This window comes from Chamaea fasciata, unplaced genomic scaffold, assembly GCF_029207755.1.
Source record: "Chamaea fasciata isolate MVZ Bird 193981 ecotype frontalis unplaced genomic scaffold, bChaFas1.0.hap1 SCAF_891, whole genome shotgun sequence".
NCBI lineage: Eukaryota > Metazoa > Chordata > Aves > Passeriformes > Sylviidae > Chamaea > Chamaea fasciata.
Window position 1 is genome coordinate 12,120 of NW_027094976.1, and position 19,137 is coordinate 31,256.

Genomic DNA, 19,137 nt, shown 5'->3' on the forward strand with positions numbered 1-19,137 from the left:
TTTTCCGTTTTTTTCGAATTTTTTTCCTTTTTCTCGATTTTTTTTCCCATTTTTTTCGAATTTTTTCCATTTTTTTCGATTGTTTTTTTCCGTTTCTTTTAAATTTTCTTTCCCATTTTTTTCGAATTTTTTCCCGTTTTTTTCGATTTTTTTTTAAATTTTTTTCGAATTTTTTTCCCATTTTTTTCGAATTTTTTCCCATTTTTTTCGAATTTTTTTCACATTTTTTCGAATTTTTTTCCGTTTTTTTCGAATTTTTTTTCCCATTTTTTTCGATTTTTTTTCCCGTTTTTTACGATTTTTTTTTCCGTTTTTTTCGAATTTTTTTCGATTTTTTTCGGAATTTTTTTTCGATTTTTTTCGAATTTTTTTTTCCGTTTTTTCGAATTTTTTTCCCGTTTTTTTCGAATTTTTTTTCCGTTTTTTTCGAATTTTTTTCCATTTTTTTCGGAATTTTTTTTCGATTTTGTTTCGAATTTTTTCCCGTTTGTTTCGAATTTTTTCCCGTTTGTTTCGAATTTTTTTCTGTTTTTTTCGAATTTTTTTCCGTTTTTTTCGAATTTTTTTCCGCTTTTTTAGAATTTTTTCCGTTTTTTTCGAATTTTTTTCCCATTTTTTTCGAATTTTTTTCCCATTTTTTTCGAATTTTTTTCCCGTTTTTTTCGAATTTTTTTTCCATTTTTTTCGAATTTTTTTGATTTTTTTCGGAATTTTTTTTTCGATTTTGTTTCGAATTTTTTCCGGTTTTTTCGGATTTTTTTTCGATTTTTTTCGAATTTTTTTTTCCGTTTTTTCGAATTTTTTTCCCGTTTTTTTCGAATTTTTTTTCCGTTTTTTTCGAATTTTTTTCCATTTTTTTCGGAATTTTTTTTCGATTTTGTTTCGAATTTTTTCCCGTTTGTTTCGAATTTTTTCCCGTTTGTTTCGAATTTTTTTCTGTTTTTTTCGAATTTTTTTCCGTTTTTTTCGAATTTTTTTTGAATTTTTTCGAATTTTTTTCCCATTTTTTTTGGAAATTTTTTCCCATTTTTTTCGATTTTTTTTTCCATTTTTTCGAATTTTTTCCATTTTTTTCGATTTTTTCCCCATTTTTTTTCGATTTTTCGAAGTCTTTCGGGGTTTTTTTTTTTTTCCAATTTTTCAAATTTTTTCAATTTTTTTTTCCATTTTTTTTTATTTTTTTCCGGTTTTTTTTTCTTTTGATTTTTTTCGATTTCTTTCGATTTTTTTTCGATTTTTTTTCGATTTTTTCCCTATTTATTTCTATGTTTTTGATTTTTAAAAATTTTTTTCGGGTTTTTTTTTCGAGTTTTTCCTATTTTTTTCGATTTTTTCGATTTTTTTTATTTTTAATTATTTTTTCGATTATTTTTTTATTATTTTTCGATTATCTTTAGGGGGCTTTTTTGGGGCTCTTTTGGGGCTTTTTTGGGGGATTTTTGGGGCTCTTTCGGGGCTCTTTTGGGGATTTTTGGGGCTCTTTTGGGGCTTTTTTTGGGGATTTTTTTTGGTGCTCTTTTGGGGCTTTTTTGGGGATTTTTTGGGGCTTTTTTTGGGGCTTTTTTGGGGCTCTTTTGGGGCTTTTTTGGGGGATTTTTGGGGCTCTTTCGGGGCTCTTTTGGGGCTTTTTTTGGGGCTCTTTTGGGGATTTTTGGGGCTCTTTTGGGGCTTTTTTTGGGGATTTTTTGGGGCTCTTTTGGGGCTTTTTTTTGGGGATTTTTTTTGGTGCTCTTTTGGGGATTTTTGGGGCTCTTTTGGGGCTTTTTTTGGGGATTTTTTGGGGCTCTTTTGGGGCTTTTTTTGGGGATTTTTGGGGCTCTTTTGGGGATTTTTTGGTGCTCTTTTGGGGATTTTTGGGGTCTTTTGGGGCTTTTTTTGGGGATTTTTGGGCTCTTTTGGGGCTTTTTTTGGGGGATTTTTTGGGGCTCTTTTGGGGCTTTTTTTGGGGATTTTTTTGGGGCACTTTTGGGGATTTTTGGGGCTCTTTTGGGGCTTTTTTTGGGGCTCTTTTGGGGCTCTTTTGGGGCTTTTTTGGGGGATTTTTGGGGCTCTTTTGAGGATTTTTGGGGCTCTTTTGGGGCTTTTTTGGGGGCTCTTTTGGGCTCTTTTGGGGATTTTTTGGGGCTCTTTTGGGGATTTTTGGGGGATTTTTGGGGCTCTTTTGGGCTTTTTTCGGGGATTTTTTTGGGGCTTTTTTGGGGTTTTTCGGGGGTTTTTGGGGATTTTTGGGGCTTTTTTGGGGGATTTTTGGGGCTCTTTTGGGGCTTTTTTTGGGGATTTTTGGGGCTCTTTTGGGGCTCTTTTGGGGATTTTTTGGGGGCTTTTTTGGGGGTATTTCTGCGGGAATTTCAGAGTTTTTTGGGGTTGGTTCTTCTGGGCTTTTTTGGAGTTTTTGGGGCTCTTTTGGGGATTTTTGGGGTTCTTTTGGGGCTTTTTTTGGGGGGTTTTTGGGGGCTTTTTAGGGGGTTTTTGGTGCTCTTTTGGGGATTTTTGGGGCTTTTTTGGGGGGATTTTTGGGGCTCTTTTAGGGATTTTTGGGGCTCTTTGGGGGGATTTTTTGGAGGCTCTTTTGGGGTATTTTGGGGGGATTTTTGGGGCTCTTTTGGGGATTTTTGGGGCTTTTTTGGGGGATTTTTGGGGCTCTTTTGGGGATTTTTGGGCTCTTTTGGGGATTTTTGGGGCTCTTTCGGGGGGATTTTTGGAGGCTCTTATGGGGTATTTTGGGGGGATTTTTGGGCTCTTTTGGGGCTTTTTTTGGGGCTCTTTTGGGGATTTTTGGGGCTCTTTTGGGGGCTCTTTCGGGGGGATTTTTTGGGAGGCCTTTTTGGGGAATTTTTGGAGGCTCTTTGGGGGGATTTTTTGGAGGCTCTTTTGGGGTATTTTGGGGGGATTTTTGGTGCTCTTTTGGGGATTTTTGGGGCTCTTTGGGGGGATTTTTTTGGAGGCTCTTTTCCTAATCGTGTTGTTTGTTTTTTTTTTGTTTTAACCCTTCCCTCCCCAGTGCCTGAGCCCCAGCTTCGCCCCCCTGCTTTGCCTGGCCGGGGGCTGCGGCCGCCTCCTGCGGGGCGGGGGAGGGGCGGCGGCTTTCGGGGGGCTCCCCCCTTCCCCCGGCGGTGGGGGAGGGGCGGCGGGGGTCCCTCCCGGCGGTGGGGGAGGGGTCCCCGAGCGCTGCCCCCCCCCGGAGTGCGCGGCGGCCACCCAGTGCTCCCAGTGCCTGCGCCGGCCGCGCTGCGGCTGGTGCGCCCGCGGGGGGCACAACGGGGGGGGGCGCTGCCTCGAGGGCGGCCTCAGCGGACCCCGGCACGGTGAGAACGCGACGGCGGGGAGTCGGGGGAGTTCGGGAATTTTTTGGGAATTTTTTGGGGATTTTTGGGGATTTTTGGGGAATTTTTGGGAATTTTTTGGGGGGATTTGGGGGAATTTTGGGGGGATTTTTGGGGACTTTTTATGGTGAATTTGGGGGGATTTCGGGGATTCGGGGGAATTTGGGGAATTTTGGGGGATTTTTGGGGGATTTTTGGGAATTTTTGGGGATTTTTTGGGGGAATTTTGGGGGGATTTTGGGGGATTTTTTTGGGATTTTTTTGGTGAATTTTGGGGGAATTTTGGGGGAATTACAGGGAATTTGGGGGGGAATTACGGGGAATTTTTGGGGAATTTTTGGGGATTTTTGGGGGGAATTTTGGGGGGAATTTTGGTGAATTTTGGCAGAATTTTGGGGGAATTTTGGTGAATGTTGTGGGAATTTTGGGGGATTTCTTTGGGTGAACTTTAGGGGATTTTTGGTGAATTTGGAGGAATTACGGGGAATTTGGGGGGATTTTTTTGGTGAATTTTGGGGGAATTATGGGAAATTTGGGGGGAATTACAGGGAATTTTGGGGGGAATTACGGGGAATTTTTTGGGAATTTTTGGGGATTTTTGGGGGGAATTTTTGGGGATTTGGGGGGAATTATGGGGAATTTGGGGGGAATTTTTGGGGGTCGTGGGGGGATTTTTTGGGGCGCTTAAAGAGGATTTGGGGGAAATTTTGGGGGGATTTTGGGGCATTTTTTGGTGAATTTGGGTGAATTTTGGGGGAATTTTGGGGGGATTTGGGTGAAATTTGGGGAATATTTGGGAATTTTTGGGGATTTTTTTGGTGAATTTGGGGGGAATTTTGGGGGGATTTTTTGGGAATTTTTGGGAGGGTTTTTTGGGAATTTTGGGGGGATTTTTTTGGGGAATATTTGGGGATTTTTTGGGTTTCGAGGAGGTTCGGGGGGATTCGGGGCGCCCGCGGGGGGCACAACGGGGGGGGGCGCTGCCTCGAGGGCGGCCTCAGCGGACCCCGGCACGGTGAGAACGCGACGGCGGGGAGTCGGGGGAGTTCGGGAATTTTTTGGGAATTTTTGGGGGATTTTTGGGGAATTTTTGGGAATTTTTTGGGGGGATTTGGGGGGATTTTGGGGGATTTTTCTGGGATTTTTTTGGTGAATTTTGGGGGGATTATGGGGAATTTGGGGGGAATTACAGGGAATTTTGGGGGGGAATTACGGGGAATTTTTGGGGATTTTTTTGGTGAATTTTGGGGGGATTATGGGGAATTTTGGGGGAATTACAGGGAATTTTGGGGGGGAATTACGGGGAATTTTTGGGGATTTTTTTGGTGAATTTTGGGGGGATTATGGGGAATTTTGGGGGGAATTACGGGGAATTTGGGGGGATTTTTTGGGGGGCTTAAAGAGGATTTGGGGGGAATTTTGGGGGGATTTTTGGGGATTTTTTGGGGGGAATTTGGGGGAATTTTGGGGGGATTTGGGTGAAATTTGGGGAATATTTGGGAATTTTTAGGGATTTTTTTGGTGAATTTGGGGGGAATTTGGGGAATTTTGGGGGAATTTTGGGAATTTTTGGGTGAATTTTTGGGGGGATTTGGGGGGATTTGGAGGGATTTTTCTGGGATTTTTTTGGTGAATTTTGGGGGGATTATGGGGAGTTTGGGGGTAATTACAGGGAATTTTGGGGGGAATTACGGGGAATTTTTTGGGAATTTTTGGGGATTTTTGGGGGGAATTTTTGGGGGATTTGGGGGGAATTACGGGGAATTTGGGGGGGGCTTAAAGAGGATTTGGGGGGATTTTTTGGGAATTTTTTGGGAATTTTTGGGGATTTTTTTGTGAATTTTGGGGGAATTACGGGGAATTTTGGGGGAATTTTTGGGGATTTTTTTTGGTGAATATTGGGGGAATTATGGGAAATTTGGGGGGAATTACGGGGAATTTGGGGGGAATTTTTTTGGGTTTTGGGGGAATTTTTGGGGGGCTTAGAAAGGATTTTGGGGGAAATTTTTGGGATTTTGGGGGGATTTTTTTGGGAATTTTTGGGAGGGTTTTGGGGGATTTTGGGGGAGATTTTGGGAATTTGGGGGGATTTTTGGGGGAGGATTTTTGGGGGGGATTTTGGGGGAGTTAAAGAGGATTTTGGGGGGAAGTTTTGAGGGAATTTGGGGGAATTTTAGGAATTTTGGGGATTTTTTGGGAATTTTTGGAATTTTGGGGTAATTCCGGGTTTACCTGTGCCCAGGTGTGCCCCAGGCCTGCGGCGCCGGCGGCGTTTGGGCTTTCCTGAGCTGCCCCCCCGAGGACGAGTGTGAGAACGGGCACCACACCTGCGGGCCCAGCCAGGTGTGCCGGGACCTGCCCGACGGCTTCACCTGCACCTGCCGGGCCGGCTACACACCTGACAGGTGAGGGACACACCTGGAGAGAGCAGGGACACACCTGGATATAGCAGGGACACACCTGGACAGGTGAGGGACACACCTGGAGAGAGCAGGGTCACACCTGACAGGTGAGGGACACACCTGGAGAGAGCAGGGACACACCTGACAGGTGAGGGACACACCTGGATAGAGCAGGGACACACCTGACAGGTGAGGGACACACCTGGGCACGTGAGGGTCACACCTGGAGAGAGCAGGGACACACCTGGATATAGCAGGGACACACCTGGACAGGTGAGGGACACACCTGGAGAGAGCAGGGACACACCTGGACAGGTGAGGGACACACCTGGATAGAGCAGGGACACACCTGGGCACGTGAGGGACACACCTGGATAGAGCAGGGACACACCTGACAGGTGAGGGTCACACCTGGATAGAGAAAAGACACACCTGACAGGTGAGGGACACACCTGGATATAGCAGGGACACACCTGGAGAGAGCAGGGACACACCTGACAGGTGAGGGACACACCTGGATAGAGCAGGGACACACCTGACAGGTGAGGGACACACCTGGAGAGAGCAGGGACACACCTGGACAGGTGAGGGACACACCTGGATAGAGCAGGGACACACCTGACAGGTGAGGGACACATCCCAGGTAACCCAGGTGTGTCAGGTCTACCTCAGGTGTGTCCCAGGTGTGCCCCCAGGTAACTCAGGTGTGTCCCAGGTAACCTAGGTGTATCCCAGGTGCCCCCAGGTAACCCAGGTGTGTCCCAGGTGTGTCCCCAGGTAACCCAGGTGTATCCCAGGTAACCCAGGTGTATCCCAGGTGTGTCCCAGGTAACCCAGGTGTATCCCAGGTGTACCCCCAGGTAACTCAGGTGTATCCCAGGTGTGCCCCCAGGTAACCCAGGTGTGTCCCAGGTGCCCCCAGGTAACCCAGGTGTGTCTCCCAGCCGCACAGGTGAGTGCCGGCCCGTGTGCCGCCAGGGCTGCGCCAACGGCACCTGCGTGGAGCCCGACAGGTGCAGCTGCGACTTCGGCTTCGTGGGCGTCGACTGCGCCACGCCCTGCGCCTGCAACGGCCACAGCGACTGCGCCGGCCCCACGGCCCGCGACACCTGCCTCAGGTGTATGAACAACACCCAGGTGAGCTTACCTGGCCGCCAGGTGTCACCAGGTGAGGTTACCTGGGCTCTGGGCGGGGGGGGAGGGTGGGGGAGGGGCATTTGTGGGGTGGGAACAGCCAGGTGAGCTCAGGTGTGCACAGGTGAGCTCACCTGAGCTCACTTTTCTGATCGGAGCTCACCTGCGCTCACCTGGAACTCACCTGTAACACACCTGTGCTTACCTGTACCTCACCTGTAACACACACCCCTGTAACTCACCTGTACACACCTGTAACACACCTGTGCTCACCTGTAACTCACCTGTGTTCACCTGTAACTCACCTGTAACACACCTGTGCTCACCTGTACATACCTGTACACACCTGTAACTCACCTGTACACACCTGTAACACACCTGTGCTCACCTGTAACTCACCTGAGCTCACCTGTAACTCACCTGAGCTCACCTGTACATACCTGTAACTCACCTGTACACACCTGTACATTCCTGTAACTCACCTGTACACACCTGTACACACCTGTAACACACCTGTGCTCACCTGTAACTCACCTGTACACACCTGTACACACCTGAACACACCTGTACACACCTGTAACTCACCTGTACACTCCTGTACACACCTGTAACACACCTGTGCTCACCTGTAACTCACCTGAGCTCACCTGTAACTCACCTGCGCTCACCTGTACATACCTGTAACTCACCTGTACACACCTGTACACACCTGTAACTCACCTGTACACACCTGTACACACCTGTAACACACCTGTGCTCACCTGTAACTCACCTGCGCTCACCTGGAACTCACCTGCGCTCACCTGTAACTCACCTGAGCTCACCTGTAACTCACCTGCGCTCACCTGTAACTCACCTGTGCTCACCTGCGCAGGGCCCGCAGTGCCAGCGCTGCCGCCCGCTCTTCGTGGGCTCGGCCCTGGCCGGCGGCACCTGCCTCACCTGCCGCTCCTTCTGCCGCCACCGCGCCGACGTCTGCGTCAGCCGCGCCGAGCTGGAGCGGCACCGCCGGGAGCCCCACAGGTACCCCCTGGAGCCGCACCTGGTGAGCACCTGGACACACCTGGGGACACCGGGGGGGTCGGAGGGGTCAGGGACACACCTGGGGACACACCTGGGGAAGGGTTGGGGGCACCTGGACACACCTGGGGATACCTGGGGACACCTGGGGACTCACCTGGGCACACCTGGCGGGGAGGGGGTTGAGGACACACCTGGGACACCAGGTGATGGGGCTGAGGGGGACCTGGGACACACCTGGTGAGCACCTGGGGACACACCTGGGGACACACCTGGGGACACACCTGGGCACACCTGGGGGGTCGGAGGGGTCGGGGACACACCTGGGGACACACCTGGGGAAGGGTTGGGGGCACCTGGACACACCTGGGGATACCTGGGGACACCTGGGGACACCTGGGGGGGGGGAGTCGGGGACACACCTGGTGAGCACCTGGGGACACCTGGGGACACACCTGGGGACACACCTGGAGGGCTTGGGGGTAGCTGAGGACTCACCTGGTCACTCACCTGTGGGGCCTGGGCACACCCGGGGCACACCTGGTCACTCACCTGTGGGGCCTGGGCACACCTGGGACACACCTGGTCACTCACCTGTGGGGCCTGGGGACACCCGGGACACACCTGGTCACTCACCTGTGGGGCCTGGGCACACCCGGGGCACACCTGGTCACTCACCTGTGGGGCCTGGGCACACCCGGGACACACCTGGTCACTCACCTGTGGGGCCTGACGGGCGCAGATCCACACCTGGGTGTCGGAGGGGCCCAGCGAGGCGCAGGCCGTGTGCGTGAACTGCCAGAACAACAGCGTGGGCGACAGGTGCGACACCTGCCGGGCCGGCTACTTCATGCTGGACGGCACCTGCACCAGGTGAGGCCTTTACCTGGGCCAGGTGAGACGCCTGGGGACAGCTGGGCGGGGGGAAGGGAGGGACAGGTGTGACACCTGAGACACCTGGGCCAGGCGTGGTGTCACCTGGGACACCTGTACAGGTGTGATGTCACCTGTGTCACCTGTACAGGTGTGTCACCTGTGCTGGGGGTGACACCTGAGACACCTGTACAGGTGTGTCACCTGTGCTGGGGGTGTCAACTGTGTCACCTGGGCCAGGTGTGGTGTCACCTGTGTCACCTGGGCCAGGTGTGGTGTCACCTGGGACACCTGTACAGGTGTGTCACCTGTGCTGGGGGTGTCACCTGTGTCACCTGGGCCAGGTGTGGTGTCACCTGTGTCACCTGTACAGGTGTGTCACCTGTGCTGGGGGTGTCACCTGGGACACCTGTACAGGTGTGTCACCTGTGCTGGGGGTGGCACCTGAGACACCTGGGCCAGGTGTGGTGTCACCTGTGTCACCTGTACAGGTGTGTCACCTGTGCTGGGGGTATCACCTGTGTCACCTGTACAGGGTGTGGTGTCACCTGTGTTACCTGGGGCAGGTGAATTGGGCGCACCTGGACACACCCAAAAAAAAACCCCCAAAACCGAGAAAAAGGAAAAAAAAACGGGAAAAAAAATCGGGAAAAATTTTGGGAAAATTCCGGGGAAAGGTGGGCGGGGTTCACCTGTCTCAGGTGAGCTCACCTGTGGCACAGGTGCCAGTGCAACGGCCACGCCGACACCTGCAACGAGCTGGACGGGACGGGCTGCCCCTGCCAGAACAACACCGAGAGCGGCACCTGCCCCGAGCGCCGCGACTGCTACCGGCACCAGGTGACACACCTGGGCACAGCTGGGGACACCTGGGGACACCTGGGGACACCTGGGGACACCTGGGACACACCTGGGACACACCTGGGGGCACCTGGGGACACACCTGGGGACACCTGGGGGCACCTGGGGACACCTGGGACACACCTGGGGACACCTGGGGACACCTGGGGACACCTGGGGGCACCTGGGGGCACCTGGGGACACCTGGGACACACCTGGGACACCTGGGACACACCTGGGCACACCTGGGGGCACCAGGTGACACACCTGGGCACAGCTGGGGGCACCTGGGGACACCTGGGCACACCTGGGACACACCTGGGGACACCTGGGGACACACCTGGGACACCTGGGGACACCTGGGCACACCTGGGGACACCTGGGCACACCTGGGGGCACCTGGGACACCTGGGGACACACCTGGGCACACCTGGGACACACCTGGGGACACCTGGGGACACCTGGGGACACCTGGGACACCTGGGCACACCTGGGACACACCTGGGGACACCTGGGCACACCTGGGACACCTGGGGACACCTGGGGGCACCTGGGGACACCTGGGGACACCTGGGGGCACCTGGGGGCACCTGGGACACACCTGGGGACACCTGGGCACACCTGGGGACACCTGGGGACACACCTGGGACACCTGGGACACACCTGGGACACACCTGGGGACACCTGGGACACCTGGGACACACCTGGGGACACCTGGGCACACCTGGGACACACCTGGGGACACCTGGGGACACCTGGAGGGGGGAGATGGTGCCACCAGGACTCTCAAAACTTCTTTTGTTCCAACACCGATGACCTCAGTGACCTTGACGGTGACATTTTTGGTGTCCCCAAACCCAAAACCCGTTCCAGAACCTTCTCCAGGGTCACCTGGTGGGGACGTAGGGATGGAACCCACCAGGTTCCTTGACCTCCCGGCGCCACCAGGGCGCTCTGTTCTTCACCACAATGACCTCGGTGACCTTGTTGACCTTGACCGTGACATTTTCGGTGTCCCCAAACCCAAAACCCGTTCCAGAACCTTCTCCAGGGTGTTCTGGTGGGGACGTGGGGATGGGACCCACCAGGTTCCTCGACCTCCTGGTGCCACCAGTGTGGTCACAACTCAACACCAACAATCCCAATGACCGCGGTGACCTTGACCATGACATTGGTGGTGTCCTCAAACCCAAAACCCGTTCCAGAACCTTCTCTAGAGTCACCTGGTGGGGACGTAGGGATGGGACCCACCAGGTTCCTCAACCTCCCAGCACCACCAGGGCGCTCTGTTCTTCACCACAATGACCTCGGTGACCTCGGTGACCTTGACCGTGACATTTTCGGTGTCCCCAAACCCAAAAACCATTCCAGAACCTTCTCCAGGGTGTTCTGGTGGGGACGTAGGGATGGGACCCACCAGGTTCCTCAACCTCCCGGTGGGTCAGAACCTCTTTCCTTCCAACACTGATGACCTCAGTGACCTCAAGGGTGACATTTTTGGTGTCCCCAAACCCAAAACCCGTTCCAGAACCTTCTCCAGGGTGTTCTGGTGGGGACATAGGGATGGAACCCACCAGGTTCCTCGACCTCCTGGCGCCACCAGGGCGCTCAGAACTCAACACCAACAATCCCAATGACCTCGGTGACCTCGGTGACCTCGACCCCGCCCTCTCGGCTGTCCCCGCAGTGCTCCAAGTGCCGCGACTCCTTCCAAGGCCACCCGGTGGGCGGTCAGCAGTGTTACCGCCTGCTGGCCGTGGAGCAGGAGTACTGCCTGGACCCGTCCTCGCAGAGCCACTGCTTCCCGCCGCCGCAGCGCCGGCCGCTGCCGCCCGGCCGCTCCGTGCCCTTCGCCGTGCAGCCCAAGTTCACCAACGTGGACATCCGCGTCACGCTGGACGTCACCTTCGGCGCCGTCGACCTCTTCGTGGCCACCTCCTACGACACCTTCGCCGTGGACGTGGAGCCCGCCACGGGCTGGCACCGCGTCAGGGTGCAGGCGCCCGGTGGGGGCGGCGGCGGCGCTGGTGGCACCTTGGGGACCTTTGGAGGTCAAGGGGGTCAAGGGGGTGGTGGTGGCACCTTGGGGACATTTGGAGGTCAAGGGGGCGGTGGTGGCACCTTGGGGACCTTTGGAGATCAAGGAGGTCAAGGGGGTGGTGGTGGCTCCTTTGGGACAGGAACCAGCGGTGGTGGCACCTTGGGGACATTTGGAGGTCAAGGGGGTCAAGGGGGTGGTGGTGGCACCTTGGGGACATTTGGAGGTCAAGGGGGTGGTGGTGGCACCTTGGGGACATTCGGAGGTCAAGGGGGTCAAGGGGGTGCTGGTGGCACCTTGGGGACCTTTGGAGGTCAAGGGGGCGGTGGTGGCACCTTGGGGACATTTGGAGGTCAAGGGGGCGGTGGTGGCACCTTGGGGACCTTTGGAGGTCAAGGGGGTCAAGGGGGTGGTGGTGGCTCCTTTGGGACAGGAACCAGTGCTGGTGGCACCTTGGGGACCTTTGGAGGTCAAGGGGGTCAAGGGGGCGGTGGTGGCACCTTGGGGACATTCGGAGGTCAAGGAGGTCAAGGGGGTGGTGGTGGCACCTTTGGGACAGGAACCAGCGGTGGTGGCACCTTGGGGACCTTTGGAGATCAAGGAGGTCAAGGGGGTGGTGGTGGCACCTTGGGGACCTTTGGAGATCAAGGAGGTCAAGGGGGCGCTGGTGGCACCTTGGGGACATTTGGAGATCAAGGGGGCGGTGGTGGCACCTTTGGGACAGGAACCAGTGCTGGTGGCACCTTGGGGACCTTTGGAGATCAAGGAGGTGCTGGTGGCACCTTGGGGACTTCCTGGACTGGAACCGGGACCTCCGGCACTGCTGGTGACACCTTTGGTGGCCCCACTGGTCCCACTGGGCTGACTGGTTTTACTGGTGACCCCAGTGACCAGACTGGTCAGACTGGTTTCGGTGGTCGAGCCGATGAGCCCAGAGGTTTTGGTGGTCCAGGAGCCAACCCCAGTGGCCAAACTGGTTTCACTGGTCAAACTGGTCAAGCCGATGACCCCAGAGCTTCGGGAGCCCATTTCACCGGCCAAACTGGTTTCACTGGTCAAGCCGATGACCCCAGGAGTTCAGGAGCCCATTTCACCGGCCAAACCGGTTTTACTGGTCACCAAACCACTTTCAGTGGCCACCAGACTGGTTTCAGTGACCAAACTGGTTTCACTGGTCAAACTGGTCAAGCCGATGACCCCAGAGCTTCGGGAGCCCATTTCACTGGCCAAACTGGTTTCACTGGTCAAACTGGTCAAGCCAATGACCCCAGGAGTTCGGGAGCCCATTTCACTGGCCAAACTGGTTTCACTGGCCACCAAACCGCTTTCAGTGGCCACCAAACCAGTTTCAGCGACCAAACCGCTTTCAGTGGCCAAACCGGTTTTACTGGCCACCAGACTGGTTTCACTGATCAATCCGATGACCCCAGAGCTTCGGGAGCCCATTTCAGTGGCCAAACTGGTTTTAGTGGCCAAACTGGTTTTACTGGCCACCAGACTGGCTTCAGTGGCCAAACTGGTTTTACTGGTCAAGCCGATGACCCCAGGAGTTCGGGAGCCCATTTCACCGGCCAAACTGGTTTCACTGGTCAAACTGGTCAAGCCGATGACCCCAGAGCTTCGGGAGCCCATTTCACTGGCCAAACTGGTTTCACTGGTCAAACTGGTCAAGCCGATGACCCCAGAGCTTCCGGAGCCCATTTCACTGGCCAGACTGGTTTCACTGGCCAAACTGGTTTTACTGGCCACCAGACTGGCTTCAGTGGCCAAACTGGTTTTACTGGCCACCAAACCGCTTTCAGTGGCCAAACTGGTTTCACTGGTCAAGCCGATGACCCCAGAGCTTCGGGAGCCCATTTCAGTGGCCAAACCGCTTTCAGTGGCCACCAAACCGCTTTCAGCGACCAAACCGCTTTCACTGGCCACCAAACCAGTTTCAGCGGCCACCAACCCGCTTTCCGCAGCCCCCCGTCGGAGCCCGCCCCCGCCCAACCCCCCGCCGCCCCCTCCCCCCCGCCGCCCTTCCCCCCGGGCCCCCCCCGGCTGCGGGAAGAGCGGGCTCGGGGCCTGGTGACCTACCTGACCATCGGGCAACCCGTGCCCGCCCTGGTGGTCCGCGGCGTCCGCGACCGCCTGGTGCTCACCTACCCTCACTCGGCCCACCCGCTCAAGTCCACTCGTTTCTACCTGCTGGTGGTGGGCGGGCCGGAACCTTCGCAGGGTCTCCTGTTCTTCCGGCAGGACCAGGCGCACATCGACCTCTTCGTCTTCTTCTCCGTCTTCTTCTCGTGTTTCTTCCTCTTCCTGGCGCTCTGCGTGTTGCTCTGGAAGGCCAAGCAGGGCCTGGACGCTCGGCACGAACGGCGCCGGCATCGCCAGGAGATGTCCAAGATGGCGGCGCGGCCTTTCGCCAGGGTCACCGTGTGCTTCCAGCATTGCCCGCAGCCGCTTTACCAAAATCTGGCGCTTGGCTACCAAAATCCCGGGGCGGGCAACCAGAATTTGGCGCTTGGCTACCAAAATCCCGGGGCGGGCAACCAGAATTTGGCGCTTGGCTACCAAAATCCTGGGGCGGGCAACCAGAATTTGGCGCTTGGCTACCAAAATTTGGGGGCGGGCAAGCAGAACCTGAGGTCGGGCAACCAAAATCTGGGGTCGGGCAACAAGAATTTGGGGGTCGGCTACCAAAATTTGGGGGCGGGGAAGCAGAATTTGGGGGTCGGCTGCCAAAATTTGGGGGCGGGCCGTCAAGATTCGGTGGCTGGGGAAGGGGATTTGGGGTGCGGCCAGCAGAATTTGGGCCCGGGCCACCAAAGTTTGCCGAGCGTCAAAGCCGGGAGCCAAAACTCCGCCGCGGAGTTGCAGGGCCGTCAGCTGGGCCACCAAAACGCTCACCCGGGCCGGCAGAATTCACCCGCGGAGCCCCAAAATCCCCGTTTCGGCCATGAAAAATCACCTGTGGACCCCCAAAATCCCCGTTTTGGCCACCAAAAATCCCCTCAGGAGCCCCAAAATCCCCGTTTGGGCCAGCACACCTCACCTGTGGATCCCCAAAATCCGCAATTTGGCCACCGAAATTCACCCGCGGACCCCCAAAATCCGCAATTTGGCCATGAAAAATCACCCGCGGACCCCCAAAATCCCCGTTTTGGCCACCAAAAATCGCCTCAGGATCCCCAAAATCCCCGTTTTGGCCACCAAAATCCACTCGTGGACCCCCAAAATCCCCGTTTTGGCCATGAAAATTCACCTGCGGACCCCGAAAATCCCCGTTTTGGCCACCAAAATCCACTCGTGGACCCCCAAAATCCTCATTTTGGCCATGAAAATTCACCTGCGGACCCCCAAAATCCCCGTTTCGCCCACCGACATCCACCCGCGGACCCCCCAAAGCCCCGCCCCCTCCCCCAAGCCCCCCAGTTAACCCTTCCGGCGCCGCCCCAATTGGGGGCGGGGCCGGGGGCGGGGCCGGTGACGTTGGAGCCCACGGAGGACGGAGTGGCGGCCGTGGCCACGCTGCTGCTGCAGCTGCCGGGGGCGCCCGGGGGACCCCCCCGAGCCGCGCTGGCCTCGGCGCTGGTGACGCTGAGGCTGCAGGAGGCGGGCCCGGGGGGAGGGGCGGCCACGCGCAAGGGGGGAGGGGCGCCGGGGGGAGGGCTGGAGCTCACCTCCGTCGGCTTGTGAGAGATAAGGAGAATATAAAAAAAAAAATGGGGGAAAAAGACGGAAAAATGGATTTTTGGGGGATTTTTTAATGGGTTTTATTGGGGTTTTTGAAGGGCGGGGGGATTTGGGGGGAAATCGCGAATTTTTGGGTCGGTTTAAGGCGAAAATCGCAAATTTTTGAGTCGGTTTTAGGCGAAAATCGCGAATTTTTGGGGTCAGTTTTAGGCGAAAATCCCAAATTTTTGAGTCGGTTTTAGGCGAAAATCCCAAATTTTTGGGGTCAGTTTTAGGCGAAAATCCCAAATTTTTGAGTCGGTTTTTAGGCGAAAATCGCGAATTTTCGGCGTCGGTTTTCTGGGAGAAATCGCAAATTTTGGGGTCCAGTTTCACGAAGAAATCCCCAATTTTTGGGGTCGTCCATGTCGATTTGGGGTGAGAATCCCCGATTTTGGTGAAAATCCCCGATTTTGGGGTGAGAATCCCCGATTTTGGTTGGAAAATCCCCGATTTTGGGGTGAAAATCCCCGATTTTGGTGAAAATCCCCGATTTTGGGGTGAAAATCCCCGGTTTGGGGAAAGCCGCCGCCGCGGCCTCGGCGCTGGTGACGCTGAGGCTGCAGGAGGCGGGCCCGGGGGGAGGGGCGGCCACGCGCAAGGGGGGAGGGGCGCCGGGGGGAGGGCTGGAGCTCACCTCCGTCGGCTTGTGAGAGATAAGGAGAATATAAAAAAAAAAATGGGGGAAAAAGACGGAAAAATGGATTTTTGGGGGATTTTTTAATGGGTTTTATTGGGGTTTTTGAAGGGCGGGGGGATTTGGGGGGAAATCGCGAATTTTTGGGACGGTTTAAGGCGAAAATCGCAAATTTTTGAGTCGGTTTTAGGCGAAAATCGCGAATTTTTGGGGTCAGTTTTAGGCGAAAATCCCAAATTTTTGAGTCGGTTTTAGGCGAAAATCCCAAATTTTTGGGGTCAGTTTTAGGCGAAAATCCCAAATTTTTGAGTCGGTTTTTAGGCGAAAATCGCGAATTATCGGCGTCGGTTTTCTGGGAGAAATCGCAAATTTTGGGGTCCAGTTTCACGAAGAAATCCCCAATTTTTGGGGTCGTCCATGTCGATTTGGGGTGAGAATCCCGATTTTGGTGAAAATCCCCGATTTTGGGGTGAAAATCCCCGATTTTGGTGAAAATCCCCGATTTTGGGGTGAAAATCCCCGGTTTGGGGAAAGCCGCCGCCGCGGCCTCGGCGCTGGTGACGCTGAGGCTGCAGGAGGCGGGCCCGGGGGGAGGGGCGGCCACGCGCAAGGGGGGAGGGGGCGCCGGGGGGAGGGCTGGAGCTCACCTCCGTCGGCTTGTGAGAGATAAGGAGAATATAAAAAAAAAAATGGGGGAAAAAGACGGAAAAATGGATTTTTGGGGGATTTTTTAATGGGTTTTATTGGGGTTTTTGAAGGGCGGGGGGATTTGGGGGGAAATCGCGAATTTTTGGGTCGGTTTAAGGCGAAAATCGCAAATTTTTGAGTCGGTTTTAGGCGAAAATCGCGAATTTTTGGGGTCAGTTTTAGGCGAAAATCCCAAATTTTTGAGTCGGTTTTAGGCGAAAATCGCAAATTTTTGGGTCCGTTTTAGGCGAAAATCCCAAATTTTTGAGTCGGTTTTTAGGCGAAAATCGCGAATTTTCGGGGTCGGTTTTGGGGAGAAATCCCAAATTTTAGGGTCCAGTTTCACGAAGAAATCCCCAATTTTTGGGGTCGTCCATGTCGATTTGGGGTGAGAATCCCCGATTTTGGTGAGAATCCCCGATTTTGGTTGGAAAATCCCCGATTTGGGGTGAAAATCCCCGATTTTGGTGTGAAAATCCCCGATTTTGGGGTGAAAATCCCCGATTTTGGGGTGAAAATCCCCGGTTTGGGGGAAAGCCGCCGCCGCGGCCTCGGCGCTGGTGACGCTGAGGCTGCAGGAGGCGGGCCCGGGGGGAGGGGCGGCCACGCGCAAGGGGGGAGGGGCGCCGGGGGGGAGGGCTGGAGCTCACCTCCGTCGGCTTGTGAGAGATACGGAGAAAATGAAAAAAAAAATGGGGGAAAAAGACGGAAAAATGGATTTTTGGGGGATTTTTTTAGGGGTTTTATTGGGGTTTTTGAAGGGCGGGGGGATTTGGGGGGAAATCGCGAATTTTTGGGACGGTTTTTAGGAGAAATCCCAAATTTTTGGGTCGGTTTTGGGGCAAAATCCCAAATTTCTGAGTCGGTTTTGGAGAAAAATCCCGAATTTTTGGGTCGATTTTGGGGAGAAATCCCGAATTTTTGGACCGGTTTTAGGGGAAAATCGCGAATTTTTGGATCAGTTTTAGGAGAAATCCCAAATTTTTGGGGTCGGTTTTAGGCGAAAATCCCAAATTTTTGAGTCGATTTTAGGCGAAAATCGCGACTTTTTGGATCAGTTTTAGGCGAAATCCCAAATTTTTGGGGTCAGTTTTACGAAGAAATCCCGAATTTTGGGGTCCGTTTTAGGAGGAAATCCCGAATTTTTGGATCGGTTTTAGGCGAAAATCGCAAATTTTTGGATCAGTTTTAGGCGAAAATCGCGAATTTTTGGATCAGTTTTAGGAGAAATCCCAAATTTTTGGGGTCAGTTTTAGGAGAAATCCCAAATTTTTGGGGTCAGTTTTAGGAGAAATCCCAAATTTTTGGGGTCAGTTTTAGGCGAAAATCCCAAATTTTTGAGTCGGTTTTAGGCGAAAATCGCGAATTTTTGAGTCGGTTTTAGGCGAAAATCCCAAATTTTTGAGTCGGTTTTTAGGCGAAAATCCCAAATTTTTGGGTCGGTTTTTAGGCGAAAATCGCGAATTTTCGGCGTCGGTTTTCTGGGAGAAATCGCAAATTTTGGGGTCCAGTTTCACGAAGAAATCCCCAATTTTTGGGGTCGTCCATGTCGATTTGGGGTGAGAATCCCCGATTTTGGTTGGAAAATCCCCGATTTTGGTGAAAATCCCCGATTTTGGTTGGAAAATCCCCGATTTTGGGGTGAAAATCCCCGGTTTGGGGAAAGCCGCCGCCGCGGCCTCGGCGCTGGTGACGCTGAGGCTGCAGGAGGCGGGCCCGGGGGGAGGGGCGGCCACGCGCAAGGGGGGAGGGGCGCCGGGGGGAGGGCTGGAGCTCACCTCCGTCGGCTTGTGAGAGATACGGAGAAAATGAAAAAAAAAATGGGGGAAAAAGACGGAAAAATGGATTTTTGGGGGATTTTTTAATGGGTTTTATTGGGGTTTTTGAAGGGCGGGGGGGTTTGGGGGGAAATCGCGAATTTTTGGGACGGTTTTTAGGAGAAATCCCAAATTTTTGGGTCGGTTTTGGGGCAAAATCCCAAATTTCTGAGACGGTTTTGGAGAAAAATCCCGAATTTTTGGGTCGATTTTGGGGAGAAATCCCGAATTTTTGGACCGGTTTTAGGGGAAAATCGCGAATTTTTGGATCAGTTTTAGGAGAAATCCCAAATTTTTGGGGTCGGTTTTACGAAGAAATCGCGAATTTTTGGGTCGATTTTGGGGGAAATCCCGAATTTTTGGATCAGTTTTAGGAGAAATCCCAAATTTTTGGGGTCAGTTTTAGGCGAAAATCGCAAATTTTTGAGTCGGTTTTTAGGCGAAAATCGCGAATTTTTGGGGTCGGTTTTCTGGGAGAAATCCCAAATTTTGGGGTCCAGTTTCACGAAGAAATCCCCAATTTTTGGGGTCGTCCATGTCGATTTGGGGTGAGAATCCCCGATTTTGGTGAAAATCCCCGATTTTGGTGAAAATCCCCGATTTGGGGTGAAAATCCCCGATTTTGGGGTGAAAATCCCCGGTTTGG

The 19,137-nt window shown here is 53.5% G+C and overlaps 1 protein-coding gene across 1 annotated transcript in view; it reads left to right on the forward strand.

Annotated features, from left to right (window-relative positions):
- LOC136306021 (multiple epidermal growth factor-like domains protein 8) overlaps positions 1 to 17,213 on the forward strand; it is a gene marked incomplete at its 5' end in the record, with an annotated part of 29,189 nt that extends 11,976 nt beyond the window's left edge. Inside the window, 10 exon segments of the mRNA XM_066209369.1 lie at positions 3,002 to 3,065; positions 3,156 to 3,305; positions 5,566 to 5,728; positions 6,670 to 6,862; positions 7,734 to 7,904; positions 8,622 to 8,752; positions 9,475 to 9,592; positions 11,280 to 11,587; positions 13,608 to 13,663; positions 13,666 to 17,213. Coding sequence (XP_066065466.1) covers positions 3,002 to 3,065; positions 3,156 to 3,305; positions 5,566 to 5,728; positions 6,670 to 6,862; positions 7,734 to 7,904; positions 8,622 to 8,752; positions 9,475 to 9,592; positions 11,280 to 11,587; positions 13,608 to 13,663; positions 13,666 to 15,314 — 3,003 coding nt within the window.
- Positions 17,214 to 19,137: the final 1,924 nt, after the last annotated feature.